This window comes from Myotis lucifugus, unplaced genomic scaffold, assembly GCF_000147115.1.
Source record: "Myotis lucifugus unplaced genomic scaffold, Myoluc2.0 scaffold_52, whole genome shotgun sequence".
NCBI lineage: Eukaryota > Metazoa > Chordata > Mammalia > Chiroptera > Vespertilionidae > Myotis > Myotis lucifugus.
Genome location: NW_005871100.1, coordinates 1,168,660 through 1,185,872, shown reverse-complemented (window position 1 = coordinate 1,185,872; position 17,213 = coordinate 1,168,660). Strand labels below are relative to the sequence as shown.

General features: G+C 59.4%; 1 protein-coding gene across 4 annotated transcripts in view; it reads left to right on the top strand.

Moving 5' to 3' along the window:
• Window positions 1-3,471: 3,471 nt before the first annotated feature.
• ADCYAP1R1 (ADCYAP receptor type I) overlaps window positions 3,472-17,213 on the top strand; it is a 32,563-nt gene continuing 18,821 nt past the window's right edge. For 2 of the 4 annotated variants that reach the window (XM_023753866.1, XM_023753864.1), the window contains exons 1-7: window positions 3,487-3,537; window positions 4,954-5,059; window positions 11,209-11,316; window positions 13,889-13,909; window positions 14,971-15,012; window positions 16,273-16,385; window positions 17,012-17,109. In XM_023753866.1, the coding sequence (XP_023609634.1) occupies window positions 3,487-3,537; window positions 4,954-5,059; window positions 11,209-11,316; window positions 13,889-13,909; window positions 14,971-15,012; window positions 16,273-16,385; window positions 17,012-17,109 (539 nt within the window). Of the gene's footprint in view, window positions 3,538-4,953; window positions 5,060-11,208; window positions 11,317-13,888; window positions 13,910-14,970; window positions 15,013-16,272; window positions 16,386-17,011; window positions 17,110-17,213 lie in introns of all 4 variants that reach the window. The other 2 variants (XM_023753868.1, XM_023753867.1) reach the window with 2 other exon arrangements.

The window sequence follows — 17,213 nt, the reverse complement described above, 5'->3', positions numbered from 1 at the left end:
TTCTCTCTAGGCCCCCAGTTCGCCCTTGTTACTAGGAAGCATGAATACGTGCCCTAGGAAGGGGTGGTGAGGCAGAGGAAGGTAGTGTATGTAGAGAATGCGCAGTGAGGTGCCACTTGAGGTCCCGAGTGGAGGTGGGGGGGTGGGAAGACCAGGGCTTGGGAGCTTCCGGGGTCTCTTGCTGGTGTGTCCGCATCCGGTTGGGCAGGGGTGGATGTAGTGGGGGAGGGTGGATACGTGAGGACAGCAGTGGGCTAAGGGAATCAGTCATGAATGTTGGCATCACAAGGAAAAAATTGTGTAACTAGGTGATGGATGTTTACCAGACTTATGTGGCCATCACTTGCAATATATAGCTATTGAATCATTATGTTGGATGCCTGAAGCTAATATAATGTTCCATATCAATTACATCTCAATAAAAGAAAGAGAGAGAGGACAATAGTGGGAATCGGGAACCTGGCCAGGCCTAGTTCCACAGGCGGCTCGTGTTGAGCGGATCCCACCCGTCCACCCTATGTCCCTGGGCTTGGACAGCCCGGTGACAAAGCAGGGCACTGGGGGATAGTGGGTCTCCAGCGTGTGTTCAGTCCACTGCAGTGGTGGCCGCAGAGCTGCTCTGCCGGGAGCGGGGTGAGCACCTGCCTGTCCGCCTCCCCGCGTGAACATACGTGTGTGCACGCGCACAGGCCTGGAGTGCGTATGTCTGCGTGTGTCCCTCCTGCATCAGAATCCAGACAGATCTCGTTGCCTCTACCTAGCTGAGTGCCTTTGCGCAATGAGTGTGTGTAAGTGCGTTATGATATGTGTCACGAGGCTGATAAACATACCGGTGTGACTGCATCTGCACACATCTTTGTTCTCGGTTGGGTGAGCGTGCTTCTGCATTGCTGGGAAGGAGTGTGTGTGTGTGTGTGTGTGTGTGTGTGTGTGTGTGTGGTGGTCTGTCAGCCCCTGAAGGCATCTCCTCCTCTCCTCCTTTGTGTATTCCACACAGGGCTGTTTGTATTTTGTATTGATGCTTTCAAGTGGGTGCCCTGGGGATAAATGTCTTTATGATCTTCTCTGTGGACCTGTGTGTGTGTGTGTGTGTGTGTGTGTGTGTGTGTGTGAGAGAGAGAGAGAGAGAGAGAGAGAGAATCAGGCATCAGCCAGTCTTCAATAGACTAACCCCTTGCTTGCTGGCTGCCACCTGCTTGCCTGTAGAGCAACCAGAGCCAAGGAAGCCACTGTCCTTTCGGGGCTAGCAGTCTTGGTGCTGATGGAGGTTAAACAGGTTCGTGGTTCTGCTCTACGTGAGAGTGAGAGTCGCCTGAGAGCTTTAATCAGCCCCGAGGCCCGTCCCGGCCCTAGAGCACCTGCTCAGTTGGGCAGGGGTATTTTAAACACACCTCAGTGGTTGGGGGGGGGGGCAGCCCAGGTTGAGCGCAGGGCTAATAGGTTAGAGCGCATTTTGGGACCAGAGTCGGCCCTGGCTGCTGGCCTCCGGGCCAGAGGGGCTGGCAGAGGTACTGGAGGCCTTGTCTTGGGTGGAGGCCTCCCTGACTTTGCACCTCACCATCCTTTGGCCTACGTGCCTGAGAGTCAGCTCCACATCTCAGAGACCTCTGCCTGTGGTTCTCCTCGGAGCCCTCTGCTGGTGGGGAGAGCCGGCCTCCTGCATCTGCTGAGGGTGGGCAGGCATTCCCATGGTCCCGCCAGGCATGTCGGACAGGGCCTGGAGCTCCCCAGGGATAGTGGAGGTGACCCAGCCTCCGGGGACTGCTCGTGCCAGGTCATCCAGAGGCAGCCTGTGACAGCAGGGGTGGGAGAGCCCTGTACACAGCTGGCACCCAGAGGTGCTGGCCAGGGACTGCCCAGCCCGGGTAGCTTTTCCTGAACCACAGGGCAGAGGCTGGGCCAGCATCCCCATGGCCACTGGACTTCTCAGAGCAACTCTTGGGGGGTACGGAGGCCGCCTTCAGCATCTCTGAGTGGGCCCTAAGCAGGCAGAGCAGCAGGGGGCTAAGACAGGCCCCTTTCATGGAGCCTGCCTGTGGCTCTTTTTCTTTCACTGCTTTGGGTGCTTGTTTGTCCCCCACTTTAGCTTGGAGGGCTGAGGGCAGCTTGGAGTGGCAGAGAGAGAGGGAGGGAGGCATGGATGGGCAGAGAGCCTGGGCACAACGGCCCTAGGGTAACGGCAGCTCTGCCCGCTGGTGGGGGTGTGCAAGGCTAGTGGTCCGAATGTAGTGCCCATGGGCCTCCCGAACCAGGCACCTGTGGGCTAGGGGTGACCCTGACACGGGTCTCCTCAATCACTCTGTAATTGAATAGTAATAAACATACGTTTTAAATGACTGAGTCGTATTGCATTGTATGGCTGTGCCGGGCCTGTGAACAGTGCCTGCAGGATGGGATGGAGGCCTTGTGGCCCATGCTTTGTGTGGATGCTGTTGTCAATGGTGCTGCGGTGAGTAACCTCACCGTGCCAATTTCTGTTCAAGTGCAAAGGTTTCTCCAGGAGAGACTTCCAGGTGCGGGGTCCCTGGGTGGATGGGACTATGTGCTAACGATCAGTTTTCAAGGCGACCAGACTCATCCCCTGCGACTGTGCGGGCCTCCCCAGCCTCTTCACTCGACTCCCCACACACTGTGGCCTCAGTCTTGGAGGACCCGGCGCCCCTGCAGCGCGGAGGCCCAGCTCCCTCGGCAGCCGCTTTGTTGTGCGTGTGGGAGGTGAGGGCTCTGGCCTGGAGGCCCAGCGGGCGGAGGCCGGTGCAGGAGGCTGTGGGGCTAGGGGACCAGCTCGGCAGCTGGAACCAAGCGGCCTTCCGTGAGTGAGCAGGTTAGAGGTGCGCTCCTGTCTCACGTAGCAGCCTGGAGCTAGGGTGGCCCCGCTCCACGAGCTCCCTCAGGCATCCCGGTTCCCCCCGGAGTGTTGCCCCCACCGCTCAGGGGTCATCCTGGCTGCCCTGTCAGAGCGGGTGGGTCCAGCATTGGGAAGAGCGTAGGAGCAGGAGGACAGCGTGTGATGCTGTAAGGACATGTCACTGCCGCCCCTTCCATAGGTGGGAACTCTCACATGCCCTCACCTGAGCAAGAGGGACAGGCGGGCACACGCGTGACAGCTAAAGCTGTTGTGGAGGGAGATGGGGGAGGCAAACGCCTGCCGCAGAGGAGAAGGCCACCCACACCACCCCAGTGGTCCCCTGGGGGCCTGCCCGGTGTGCTCCCACCGTGTCCTCTGTGCCTCGCAGATGTGGGTGCTCAGCAGGCGGTTGTGGGGCAGAGAATGAAGAACAGCATGGACGAAGGCATGAGGGGTTCCCTGTGGAGGCTGAGAGCCTTCCCGCAGGAAGGGGAGGCATCGGGGGGAGAGCAGGCTGTCCCGCAGGACTCATGCCTTTCCTCTCTCTCGAACCCTAGGCACTTTGGGGCTGACCAGCGGCTGCTCTGAGTGGGCGGTGAGCGGTGCTGGCCTGAGCCTCCTTGTGGCTGAGAAGCGCCATGGCCAGCATCGTATGGGCCTCCCTGGCTGCTCTCCTGCTGCTGCCTCTGGTAAGGCCCCAGGTCCATACCCTGTCCCCCCTCCCCCCACCAGCTGCAGCCCCCAGCTCACCTGAGCCCTCACCCCAGAGAACCCTGTCTTTGGCCTGCCCTCAGCTGGTATCTCTGCTGGCACCCCCACTGGACCATCCAGCACTTTTGTGAATTAGAAAGGGTGTCCCATCCTCAAGGCCTTCAACTGACTTGGCTAGAAATCCTTACACAGTTTAGGAATGTAACTCGATAACGCGATGCTGACGTGGGCAGTCTCAGCGCTGTGCATCCTGCGCACTGCAGGGCCCCGTCCGGGCTGCAGGAGGCTCTCTGACCCCAGGCCCCTGCTCACCAGTCTGCCAGGCCAGGGCTCAGGAGCCTGCTCTCTGCTCATGTCTCTCCCAGAGCGAGGGCGGTGGGGAGGGTTCCGGGCCCTGGCCCCCGCCCCGAGCTGGGACTTCACACCAGCAGTGGCTCTCGCTGTCTCCGAGATCTGGACCCGAGCCCCGCCTCTGCCCTGCCTCACCGTGTGGCCACAGACAGCCTGTCCCCCGCCCTGGAAGCCGTCTGCACCTCTGTGAACAGTCGGGGCTAGACCGAACATGGGAGTCCTGGATGTGCCTGCCTCCGTGCTCCCGACATCCCCCTACAGAACCGATCCTGCCCCCGAATTTTGAGTTAGTGGCGACAGCAATGCCAGGGCTTTGAAGTTACTTGCTCCTGCGCTTGAATCCAGCATCTGCCACTAACCAGCTGTAGGACCTTGGGCAGGAGTTTTCTTAACTTCTCTGAGCCTCAGTTTCCTCTTGTGTAAAATGGGGCAAGAGTAAATGGGAGTGGTTCATAGGCCCACTGAATGCTGCCACTGCTCCCCGCCTGCACCTCCTTCCCCAGTCCCCAGAGGAGAGAGACAATGAGCGATCAGCCCCTCCTCTCCCCCAGCCCCTGCTGGCTCCCCTAAAGTGTAGCAGTAGCCTTGTGGCTTCTGGGGCTACACTGTCTGGGGCTGTATAGTCTACTACGCTGTGTGGCTTTGAGCAAGTTACTTAACATCTCTGGGCTTAAGTTTCACATGTGTAAAATGAAAAATGGCAAAAATACTACCTACCTTGTAGTCCTCTGGATATATATGTATACACATATAGTATATGGCAGAATAGAGTATGAAGGTCATAAAGTGCTATATCTGTGTTTGCTGCTGCTTTTATAAGACTTGGAAACTGAGGCCCAGGGTCAGGGTGGGATCTACCCAAGGTCACACTTTGAGTTGGTAAAGAAGAACCTCATGGTGTCTGTGACAGAGTGGATGTCAGGGTCCCTGCTGGCCCTGAAGTTTCTGTCATTATCCCCATCCTGCTTCTGCCCCTCCCCCCGGCCCCAGGGCTTATAGTGAGTCTTGCTGCTCCCTCCCACCATCCCTCCTGTTCCCTGCAGGTGGCCGCCATGCACTCCGACTGCATGTTCAAGCAGGAGCAGGTCCTGTGCCTGGAGAAGATCCGAAAGGCCAACGAGCTGATGGGCTTGAACGCCTCCTCCCATGGTGAGTAGGCTGGCGGGGAGGACATGGTATCCCAGCACATCCATAGCCATTAAAACTGGTGCCCCAGCCTGTGGCCACCTTGGGAAGAAAGGTGGAGGGGACGGGTCCCCGGGTCTTTCAGAGAGCCCTGTGGGGCAGTGGAGTCCTGGATGTGCTCTGGGCAGCGACACTGGGTTGCCCTCATTGGGGACAGCCTGCCCTGGATGCCTCCCTGTGGGAGGGCTGTTCTGAGTGGCTGGGTGTGGCTACCTTAGATCCCAGGGGGCTGGGCTAGAGCTGGGTCTGGCTGTCAGAGAGCTCGTTAGCAGGCGGCCTGGGCCTGGCAGCAGCAGGGACACAGCTGCTGCAGGTGCCCGAGCTGGAGAGCAGGTGGGCAGCCCCAAGAAGGAGGTGTGGGGCCCTCTTCACCTCCTCTGCTCACTCCACCAGAAGCCAGAGACGAGGCAGCAGCGGTAACCCACCCCCGCCTGTCTGGGCAGTCCTCCTCCCGGAGCTGCTCTCAGCCTGGGGCGGGGTGCTGCCTCCTCTGCGGGAGCGGCCACGCACTGAGGACAGTTAGCAGCCGTTGTTTCCCCATCAGATGCCATGGCTCCCCTGATCCCAGTGACAACCCGGAATGCCTCGTAGCATTTCCAGATGTTCCAGGCAGTGGCGTGGCCCTGGCTGAGAACCAGGGGTCCTGTGTGGCCCCCTTCTCCTAACTCCCTCACTGTGCAGAGAGGACGCTGAGGCCCACAGGGAAAGGGCACCCTGGACTTCCTGACCCCCAGCAACCAGAGAGGGGGGCGGTGTGGGAAGCCAGGGACTTGGGGGTGGGGGCATCCCTGGAGGCCTGGCCAGCCTCACTTACACCTCCGTCGCTGGAGGGTGGGGCTCTCTGCCCAGATGAGAAGGATCCTCTCTGCTTATAGGGAGCTCTTCTGAGCACCATCTGCTTAAATACTCGATTAATCTGCAGCCCAGTTATGTGTAACGGTCCCTCTAGGCCAAGCTCCCTGGCCAGACAGTGAACATTAACTGCTAATAGAGCTGCTCCGGCCATGCTGGACTCGCTTGCCCTCCAGCCGAGCTCTGGCTCAGCCCTAACTGAGGCTGGAAGTGGATTCTAGGCCTCACCAGCCAGGGAAACAGAGGCAGGGGCCCCAAACAGGTGCCCAGTTGCAGGAGACCAAACTGGTATCTGGCCCAAGGCTCTGGTCTAGGAGCTGGGAAATGGGGCCATGAGGTGGACCTGGAGCCCAGGTGTCCTGCCTCCTAGCCCAGGGCTGCTGTTCCTGCATCACAGGTGTCAGGGGCATGTGGGGTGGGGCATAAGAAGCATCCAGGAGGAAAGGGTAGAGGTGGGAGGCGGGGCTATTGCACAGATGTTTGTGGAGCCCCAGCTGGGGAAGGACAAGTAGGCTAGCCCACAGGGGCGACGTGAGCGTGAGACAGAGGTGAGGATGGACACCCTCCCAGGAGGGGGCAGGCCAGTGCTGGGAGAGGCTGCACCCCAGGTGTGCTCAGGAGAGGAAGAGAGGAATTCTGGGAGGGTTCATGGACAAGATTTATACTAGGTCCGTGGTTTTCAAACCTGGTTGCACATCAGAATCTCCAGGAGCTTTTAGAAGAATGTGCTCACGCTACAGTCCAAACCAGAACCACAGTCCCTCACAGTCACCGTGACTTTAAAGGCTCCGAGGTGACGCTGGCGAGAAGCTGGTCTGAGAACCCCCGAGTTAGGCCCTAGGGACCACTAGGCCCTTGACGGCAGGTGAGAGCTGAGGGTGAGTGAGTGGGGAGAACATCCTCGGTGGGGGCACCACAGCAGCAAGAGCTCTGTGCCACAGAAGCTCCACTACTAAAACGAGCAGGTGGGACGAACCTTATCAATAGCCAATACTTACATAGGTTTTCCATGTGCCAGGCACTATACTAGTGCTTTTTCTCCCACTGCAGCAACCTGGAGGGTAGGCTCTACTATTACCCCTGTCTTATAGATGAGGACACGGAGGCACCTGCACCTCTTAAATCCTTGTCCCTCCCAGGACCTCCACCCCCGAGAGAACACCGGGTGGTGATGTGCATTGTGGCCTCCAGAGGGAAGCTGAGGGACAGGGTCACGCTGGGGGAGGCATGGGAGCTGAGCAGGCAGGTGAAGGAGGAGGATGCGTCGGCAAGGTGGTGGAGGGCAAAAGCAAGCCCTCTGCCCGGCGCTTCTGTCTGCATCAGCCTCGGCATGTTCTCAAGATGCTTATTGGGACTGTTATTGAAGAGTTGTGTTTAGTGCTTTTGTCCCTCATTCCAAACCTCTGAATGCTAAGTGGGACTCAAGACAACACGGAGTCCAGCTCTGTCACGTGACACTCAGAGAGGCTGAGGCCAGAGGTGGCAGTCCCTGGCCAAGTTACACCGAGGGCCCGAGCCAGCTCGGGGACAGGCCCCAGGTCTGCGGCCCCTGCCAGGGGTGCCCTTTGTGCTGCAGTGCCCTATGCCAGAGAGAAGGAAAAAGGGCCCCTGGGCGTGGGAACCTGACTCTCCACTCCTGAGGGTCCCAGACCCACGCCGGTCACAGGCCCTGCCTGCTGGGCGGGCCTGTTTGCTCTCTGCTCCGCCCAGGCAGCCTGGCTGTCCCGTGTGAGTCCGGCCAGAGCCTCCCCTTTGCAGGGTTGCAGGCTTCCGTCAGCCTGGAGGCCTGGCCAGCATTTAAGCAGGGCCGGTCAGGTGTGGTCCTCGGGGGTCCCCAGACTCTGGAGGAGATGGAAGAGGGACGCCTGCAGCGGCCCTGGCAGGGGCAGAGGAAGGAGACTTGTACAGAAGACGAAAGCCTGCTCATTGCTCTTCTGACCGGCCTCTGAGGCCAGTCCAGGGTGCACAGTGCCTGGTCCCAGCCACTCCCCCCACTGCCCCGCCCCCACCAGAAGAGGAGAGGCCTGGAGGAGGGAACCACTGCAGGGCTGGGCCCAGGCTCCCATCCTGGGAGCAGAATCAGCCTCTTGCCTGCACCTCCCAGCTGCTGTGAGACTAAACAGACGCCCAGCATGGGGGAGGAATGGGGTCTGCAGGGACCCCTCGCTCCCCAAATCTGACTTGAGCCTGCGTCAGAATCTTCTGGAACACTTGTTAAAACAGGTGGCTAGGCCTAGCACCAGAGTTTCTGACTCAGTGGGTCTGGAGGGGCCTGGGCATCTGCATTTCTGGCCAGTTCCCAGTGGAGTTCCTGGTCTGGGGTCCACACTTTGAGAGCCGCTGAGCTCGAGGGGAAAAATAACTCAGTAAATGGAAATCATGCTTTCCCCTCGAACTGTATGCTAAAATGGGGGCTTAGTATACGCATGCATCCTCGGCGGCTTCTCAAAGGGACGGCTGTGCCTTGTCTGAGTCCCTGCGGTGCCTCTGCTCTCGCGGCTTTGAACACACTGTGGAACTGGACAGGATCGTCACCATGACAACCCGAGATGAGCGCCTCATTCTGTTCCAATTGAGGCTAATGGCTCCCGCGTCCTCTCTGTTCAGCCTGCCCGAGTGGTCTTTCCTCCCGCTGTTGTCACGAGGCGCTGCCGCTCCTTGCTGCTTTGTGTGGGTGGCTTAGTGGGAGCAGCCCGGGAGATGGGGCCTCTCCCACCACGCAGGCACCTCCCCCCGCCCCCCCACTTCCCGCCTGAATTCCTCTGACCAAGTTCCATAGAGGCTGGCGGGGAGGGAGAGAGGCAGAGCCAGGAGGGCACAGGCAGCCAGTGTAGAGTTGGGCTACAGCAGGAGAGGAATAGGGAGGTGGGGTGACCCTGTGGAGAGTCCTCCAGGGCCCAGAGCAGTTCCAATTCCCGACCTGCTCTGCAGGGGCGAGGAGAGGAGGGAACGTTCTCAGCCTCTCAGCAGTGGCTGATGCACTGGACCATCGCCGCCTGGAAGCACGCGTTCCTGGCTGCTGTCACTAACCTCTCCTGGTTTCCTCCTGCCTCTGGCCTCCCCTCCTCAGTCTTCTCTGCCAGCTGCTCTTCTGCTGTTGGCATACCTTCTTTTGTTGGGGTCATGCGCTCTTCTCTCTTCTTCTTCTCAAATCTAGGCCTTCTCATGAGACAGATCAGCCAGGTCCATGGCCCCACCTGGCATCCCTGTGCTGACCACCCCCTGTTCTTCCTCCATTTCCGACTCCCCCTGCACTCCAGACCTTCATCTCACTGCCTGTTGGAAATCTTGGCAGATGTGCCTTGGGAGACACTTGCCCTGGCAGTGGGACCAGAGAGGCGCCCCGGCTTCTGGGCATTGGCAGATCTCGAGTGAAATCTCTGTTCCTGATTGGAGCTCTAGTCGCTCAGAGTTGGGAGCACCCTCAGAGACACCCAGCCCTCAGTGTGCACACAGGGAAACTGAGGCAGGGTGGAGGGGTAGAGACTTGCCAGAGTCATGCAGTGAGCCTTGGGCTGCAGTAGACAGAACTCCAGTCTCGTGGCTGACGTGCAGAGCTGAGGGACACCCTGCCCTCTCCCACTCTCGGCCCTCAAATGCAAACTTCCCAAGTGTTATCTCCACCTCTGTAGCCCTGGCACATGGCGGGAGCTCAGAAAATAGCTAAGAGAATGAATCGCCTGCCCTGCCTCCAGGCCTGGGCCCCCCACCCTGTGAGCCCCTTCTTCCTTGTGCCATCCTCACCCGAGCCCTGTGCCCCTCACCGCCCCGCCGTCCTTGTGACTGCTCGCCTCCATCTGAAGTGCCCCAGGGCCTCAGGAGCGTCAGCTGGCAGTGGCAGCTGGCTGTGCCAGGCCTCGCTGTTCCACGATAAGGGAACATCTGTTAACGGGGCACCTGGGACATGGGCTGGACGTTCGACGTGACCATACTCCGTGACTGTTCCCGGCCAGCAGGGGCCCTGCAGCCCACACTGAGCTGCTGGGTCCCCTTTCAAGTACCGGATGTCACAACCAGGCGTGTGCGGCTGGAGCCCTGCTGGGGTGGGCGACGGGAACCATCAATGGCTGGCCTGCTGCTGTGAGGCCTGGGACACGGTTCCTCGCATGTGGCCCCCAGTGACCTTGCCATCTTGGTTTGTGGTCCTCAGAGCTTTCTTTCTTTCTTATTTTCTTTTTAAAAAAATGTGCTTTTATTGATTTTAGAGAGAGAGGAAGGGAGAGGGAGAGAGAGAGAGAAACATCATGTGAGAGTGAAACGTCGATCAGCTGCCTCCTGTATGTTCCCTACCACGGATTGAGCCAGAAACCCTGCAACCCGGGCATATGCCCTGACTGGGAATCAAACTGGTGACCCTCTGGTGCCTGAGACAATGCCCATCCAACTGAGCCACACCAGCCAGAGCCCTCTGAGCTTTCGATGGTGTTTCCAGCTCCCAGACTTGGTCATTCCAGGAGTAGGATGCTATACGTTACTGTGATGGGGGATGAATTCCAAAATAGCCAGGTGTCAATTCTGAGAGACAGACCACTTCTGGTCCACACAGCACCCAACAGAGCTCATGAGGCCGGCCCAGGCCCCTCTCTGCCCAGGCTGCCTCTGTGACCTGTCGGCCCTCCACTGGCCTTCTCCCCTTGCCTTCTCCCCTTGCAGGCCCCTCTCCAGGGAATGATTCCAGGGACACCTAATTGACGTGAAGTTATTGATGATAACAGTAGGGGGCATGCGAGGAGTGAGCTTGGCGCTCTGCTGGGTAATGAGTGTGAACTCATTACTCCTCCCAGCAGTCCTGGGGGTGGGGAGTGTGTGTGGGGAGGTGAGGGGTGGCGGGGGGCGGGGGGTGAGAGGTGGGGGGGTGGGGAGAGGGAGGTCAGTTCCACTGGCTGTACCTTACCTGGCAGAGAGGCCCTCTCTGCACCAGTGTGTATGGACCCCTCTGCAGCATGCGGACCCTCTCCCGACTCTCCATGCTCTGCTGCCACTTCCCCCCTCCTCCTCCTCCGTCTCTCTGTCCTGATCGGTCATGGTCATTTCGGGCACTTCCTCTGCCCGCCCCCTCCCCTCCCCCCCCCCCCCGCCGAGTAAACAAAGTCCACAGGGTGCCCTCCTCCCCTCCTCCCCATCCTTTCCTGGTGGACTCCCATCCCATCGCCTTCCCCACACCCATGATGGGGGCCTAGGGGCCGTCCAGGGAGCTGAGGGGACCAGCCCACTGAGGTGCCCGCTGCCAGGGCCTGGCTCACATGCTCTCTTCCCCACAGGCTGCCCTGGGATGTGGGACAACATCACGTGCTGGAAGCCCGCCCGCGTGGGCGAGATAGTCCTGGTCAGCTGCCCCAAGTTCTTCCAAATCTTCGATCCGGACCAAGGTGGGTTTCGCCCGCGCCTCTTCAGGCCACACTCAGCCCCGCCCGCTCCCCGCAGGGGCCCCAGACCTCCCTGGGACACGAGCACCAAGGACAGGGCTGCCCTACAGGCTGATAGCTGTTCCCAGGGACGCGGGGATGGGACCACACGCCACCTCTACACAGGGACACACAGGCTTCCCTCAGGCGTGGCTGCCCGGTCCACGTGGGGGGTGTGACATCACGGGTGGGGCACAGCTGGGCTTTCACACACGGCCTCCATCACTCACCCCTGCTGCAGGCCTTGGGCAAGGCCCTCACCCCTTCGTCCCCTAGTCTGTCAAATAGGCATGTGGTGGGTCACTGGGGACCAAGTGATACACGGGGGAGTCACTTAGTGTGGGACTGGGCACGTTTTAATACCCAGTGGTAATTGTTAACTGATGTTATTGCCGTCACCACTCATCTGGAGACCCTGAGGGGCCCAGAGAGACACACACAGGCACACAGGGAGACACCCCAGGCAGTGGGCACAGGACGCTCCCCCACGGCCACACTTGCCGGCGTCCACACTCGCACACCACTCAGATCCAGGCACAGGGCCGACCTCACCGTCAGGCAGGCGCACTCGTGCGCATTAAGTGGAGTGTGTTCTTGGTCCTCCCTGACCTCGGGCAGCGATGTGGGCTCAGGAGAGGAGGAGCTGGGGTCCTGTCCCCCAGGAGCCCCTGGGCTGCCTGGGAGAGGACGCTGGGCACACGGGAGCTGTGTGACATGCAGATGCCTGCTTGGGTGACCGGTGTCTGATGGCTGCCTCCCTGCGAGGAGAGGCTGGGTGGGTGCAGTGTCATAAGGAGCTCAGCCTGGGGCGTGTCTGTTGAGGTGTGTGTGGGGGGGCTACTGCAGTGCCCTGGAGTTACTCAGGGGCCCCAGCCGATGTGGGAGACCTAGGGGTGGGCAGTGATGGGCTTTGTGACTCAGGATATAGGGAGGCGAGGCGGGGAGAAGGCAGCGGGCTATCTGCAGGCCCCAGGCTGTGGTGACCACATCTCTGTGGGGAGCAGTCTGAGATGGCATCTCTCCTTTGGGTGTGAGATTGTTTCCGCCTTCCCTTGAGGCCTTGTGGGCTCCCAAAGAAGGTTGGTGTCTGGCCAGATCACTGTGACCCGGAGCAGAGCCTAGAGCCAGGCCCTGGCCCTCCACCGCACCCCTGTGGGTGTCAGGGGTGAGCTGAGAGCACTGTTGGGGGCGGGGCTCCAGGCAGGTGGTTTACTGAGAACGATGTGGGTCGGTGCTGACCACGGAGCCCTGGGCAGGGGCCTCGCGGGTAGGAGGGTCTGAGTCACGGGTGTGGTCATGCACAAGTCACTTGCGGCCTGGGCCTCGCTTCCTCCTTCACCTGAGGCTTCGGTCGATGTCCTAGAAGTAGGGAGTTCCCAGACTCCAGGCCACTACAGAGTCCTGCCGGCCCGGCCCCTGTCCTGCCTGAGATAGAAGCAAATTCTGATTTTCCTGGAATCCTGCCAACCTTGACTCTGCCTGGATGGCAGGTGCCTGCAGGAGACAGTGGCAGCATGCTGGGTGCCAGGCCTGTGTCTCAGGGTTCCATCCTCTGACCAGAGAAGGCAGGATGTAGCTGCAGTGCCCCCCACCTTGCCTCTCCCTTCCCCCGCTTCCCCTTCTGGGGCCTGTTAGCCACACCCCCTACCTTCAGACCTCCTGCCAGCCCAGAAAGAGGGTGGCAGACAAACTCCCATCCTGACACCTCGGGCCTGGGCGTGACCACGTGCTGTCTAGAACGGGACAGGAGGTGAACTTTGGAAGCTGAGACGGAGGAGGGAAGTGAGTGCAGTGTGAGTGGTGGGACGTCAGGCATGTGGCAGCCCCGCGATGCAGCCCAATCTCTAATCCCTTCCTATAGAAGCCGGGTTAATCCCATCCTCCGTTCACAGACTCCTGTCATCCATTCATCTACTTAAAGTCTACTGAACATCTCCTCTGGGTCAGGCACCATGGCAAGACTGCTTCTTCCCAACAATAAAAATAAGGCAAAAGGAATCAGCAACAAAATAAGATCTTCTTGAGATAAACTTTCCTTCAGACACCAGCCCTCCCCCTGGCAGTTGCACCATGAGTGTGTTATTTACACCTGACTCATAATAGCTCATTAAGGCAGGCCTTTTAGCATCTCCATTCGCACAGCTGAATTAGTGAGACTTGCTACAGGGACTTGGAAAGTTGCAAACGGCACTTCTCATGTTAGCTCTGGGTTCCCAGGGCTGCCCCTGGCGTTCTCATCGTTCTCATTGGGGTGGTTGCTGCTTTGCAGGCTGTGGAGCGACAGGAGAACGCTCTGTTCTCAGGCGCCTCTGCTCATTTCTCTAACTGTGTCCTGTTCCCGAGGGAGAGGTAGATGTCTCCAGTGTCTGGCCGGCCTTAGCTTGTAGTCCTCATGGCTCTGGGCCCCAGCAGACCCTCGCCCCAGCGTTTAGGGGTGAGGTGGGGAAGAAGGAGGGGGAGGAATTGGGGCCCAGTGAGAGCAGACCCCACTTCAGCCCTTGCTCACCTCTGCGTTCTCTCCCTTTCTCTGTTTCAGTCTGGGAGACAGAAACCATCGGTAAGAGGAACCGCGGAGAGGACAGACTGCTGCTCATCTGTCCATCTGTCCACCCAGCTTGATAATCTATCCATCTGTCCATCCAGCTGGAGCCCGGCTCTGACTGCTGGGAACGGGTGGGAGTGGAATGAGAGGCTTATCAGGGACCAGGTTCTCCCCTCCCCGCTTCTTTCCCCCTTGGCCATCCTCGAGGTGGTTTGGGGGGGTGGAGACATAGGAAGATGGAAGATGCAGCCCTTGGCCTCAGGGTGCTCATGGGCTTGTTTGGGAGGACGAGACTCACTCATGGAGGGGTTAACAAGCCCACCACACACGTATGTGCAGGCCTGAATGTATGCGGGAGCCCACACAGATACTGACACCCCCAGTGGCTGCAGAGTTGGAATGTACAGCAAGCTCCAGAACCAAAGAGACCTAAGGATGCCGCATGCGGGCAGAACAATGTAAAGGTGCAGGGAGACTTCCTGGAGGAGGCGGCATGTCAGCTGGACCTTGGGAACAGGATTTAGAGAAGTAGAGGGGAAATGGAGACTCATTGCTAGTAGGGGCGTCAGCATGGGTGGAGGTGGAAAGAAAGAGTCAGGAGAGGAAGAGAGAAAGGTCTGAGGATAAAGGCTTTGAAGTTCTGGGTTCCCTTTGATGAGAGGGGTTTGGAGGGGTGAGCGCCAAAGAGGAGGGGGACCAAGCCTAGGACTCGTGTGGCTGTTCCTTGCCTTGTCCTTGAAAAGGCCCAACCATCCCCTTTCCTTCCTCTCCCACTCTGGGGGAGGCCCTCTCACCGTCCTGACAATGTCCCATTTCCACTTCCTGTGGTCCAGGGAGGAGAACTGAGTCATCAGCATCATTAGAGCATAGAAATACAAAGCCAATGGATTGCGGGTGGGATGTGCAGTGTGTCAGGAAGGTGTGGGTGCAGTGCTGGGCTGCCTCCTGGCTGAGACCCCACCCCTCGTTCTCCAGACCAGGGGAGCTTGGCCTTCCCGCATGGGGGGCCGGCAGTGGGCAGCCCGGGCAAGCTGATGGCGGGTGTTCTGACTCAGGCCCATGTCTCTGTTTTGCAGGAGAGCTTGGTTTTGAAGACCTTAAGTCCTTGGACCTCTCAGGTACGTTGGGATCAACCACCTGCTGGGTAGAGGAGGGGCATCTGCTGACCTGTGAGCAGGGGGACCCCTCTGGCAGGCCTGGCTCTGCCTCTCTGTGGCTGTGTGGCCTCTGGCAGGTCCTTTTCCTTCTCTGATAAGCTGTGGGTCTTCTCCTCAAGTGCCCAGACAGAACGCCATGCCTACAATGTTAGGGGAACACAGATCTCTCGAAGCCCCATCGTGGACTCCAAATAAAAACCTCCTGGATTAGGTGGCCCCTGACAGCTGGGAACTCCCCTGTGTAGAATGGTGGTTCTCACACTTTCACGGTGGCCGCGACCCCTCAGGGGGCTTGTGGAGACGCAGATTCCTGACCCCCGCCCAGAGTCACTCATCCCGTGGGCCTGGGTGGGGCCTGAGAAGGTGCACGTCCAGGCAGTCTCCCAGGTGATGCTGATGGGCTGGTCTGGGGAGGCGCCCACTTGGAGAAGCCGGGCCCCGAGGTCCTGTGCTCCGTGGAATCGCTGGGGGGAGAGAGCCGGGTGCAGTCACCTGGGCCGTCACTGCGGTGCTGACCGTCTGGAGGGCAGTACAACAGTGGAGTGGCCAGTTCATGGCAGAGTTCGGAACAGAGAGGCTTCTGTCCTGGGCCCACACTGTGTTATTAAAAGGAAATGTAAAGAAGGAGAATAAGAGGAAGGAAAGAGCATATACCTCCAGGACACTTTTAAAAAAATTGTTATTTTGAAGCAACTTCCCTTTCTTCTTCCCACCACCCTGACGTGGGCAAAGTGGAGAGGCGATGAGGCCCAGGCAGGGGAGGAATGTGGCCAAGGCCACGGTCCCACGGACACCCAGACTCCGAAGAGGTGGTCACGGGGGCTTGGGAGGAGCCTGCCAGTAGCAGCTGAGCTGGGTTTGCTGGAGCAGGAGCAATTGTCTTGGAATTGTGAGCGGAAGCGATTCTCTCCCTGGGCCTGCGGACGCCCTGCTGCCCTGGGTCACAGGACTCAGAATCCCAGGCACCGTGGAGGCCAGTCTTCCCGCTGGGCCAGTCCCCTCTCCCCTTGTTAAGAGAGCAGCATGCACCTCCCCCGACCCCCATGCCCTTCGTAAAGGCCCAGCCTGAGGTCATCAACAGTCACTATTTCCAGGCAGATAGTGGAGGATTTCAGGAACCTGAGTGGCCATGCTTCCCAGGAACCCCAAGTATGGAGTGACTTTCGAATAGAATTTCAGGGTCTTTTAGATCATCTCTGTGCCTGTGTTCTTCCGCCGCAGGCATGAGGGTGGTGAGCCGGAACTGCACGAAGGACGGCTGGTCGGAGACCTTCCCTCACTATTTAGATGCTTGTGGGTTTGATGAATATAATGAATCTGAGTCTGGGGACCAGGTGAGTGTGTGCCCACTGGCGCCCAGAGGCAGTGGGGGTGGGGTTGAGGAGGCGGGTGGAAGGGTGTTCCCAGCAGAGGCTGTGACTCCTGGTGGGACGATAGGCATCTCAGGTCCCCAGGCAGCATGTATGAGCACCCACCGTGTCCGGATGCTCGGAGGGTAAGACTCTCATTCACTCATTCTGGACCGAGAAGCAGCCGGTTTGCTGCCTGAGCTCCTTCAGCGCTCACCATGTGCCCCCACCTCCCCGGCTGCTCCTCTGGGACACCCAGCCTTCCTGTGGCCCAGCAGCAGGAGGGTCATTGCTGGGCCGAGCAGGGGGCTTCCTGGACTCTTGTCCAGGCTAAGGGGTGACTGGATTGCTCAGAGCTCCTGCGCTCAACAAGCATTTATGGAGCATCTGATGAGAGCAGACACACTACAGAGGGGAGGAAGCCACTCAGTGGGGGATGGGGGCTTGGGGAGGTCTCAGAGGTAGAGGCACTGAGCAGGGAGGAGGTGAGATCAGCAAGAGGAGGGAGGAAGGAGGGGCTGGGCGGTGGGCCCAGAGGGGGGAGACTGGGAGACTGGGCTGGGGGCCGGCAGACCCCACATGGAGCCCCACCCTCCTGTGCCCTGCCCCAGAGTTACTACTACATGTCGGTGAAGGCCCTGTACACAGTTGGCTACAGCACGTCCCTCGTCTCCCTCACCACTGCCATGGTCATCTTGTGTCGCTTCCGGTAAGATCTCCAGCAGTGATCCAGTGAGCGTGCCCACTCCAGCTCAGAGTCCTCACCACGCCCCCTGGACATCAGCCCTGAAGCTGGTGGGCGGGGCTTCCCCC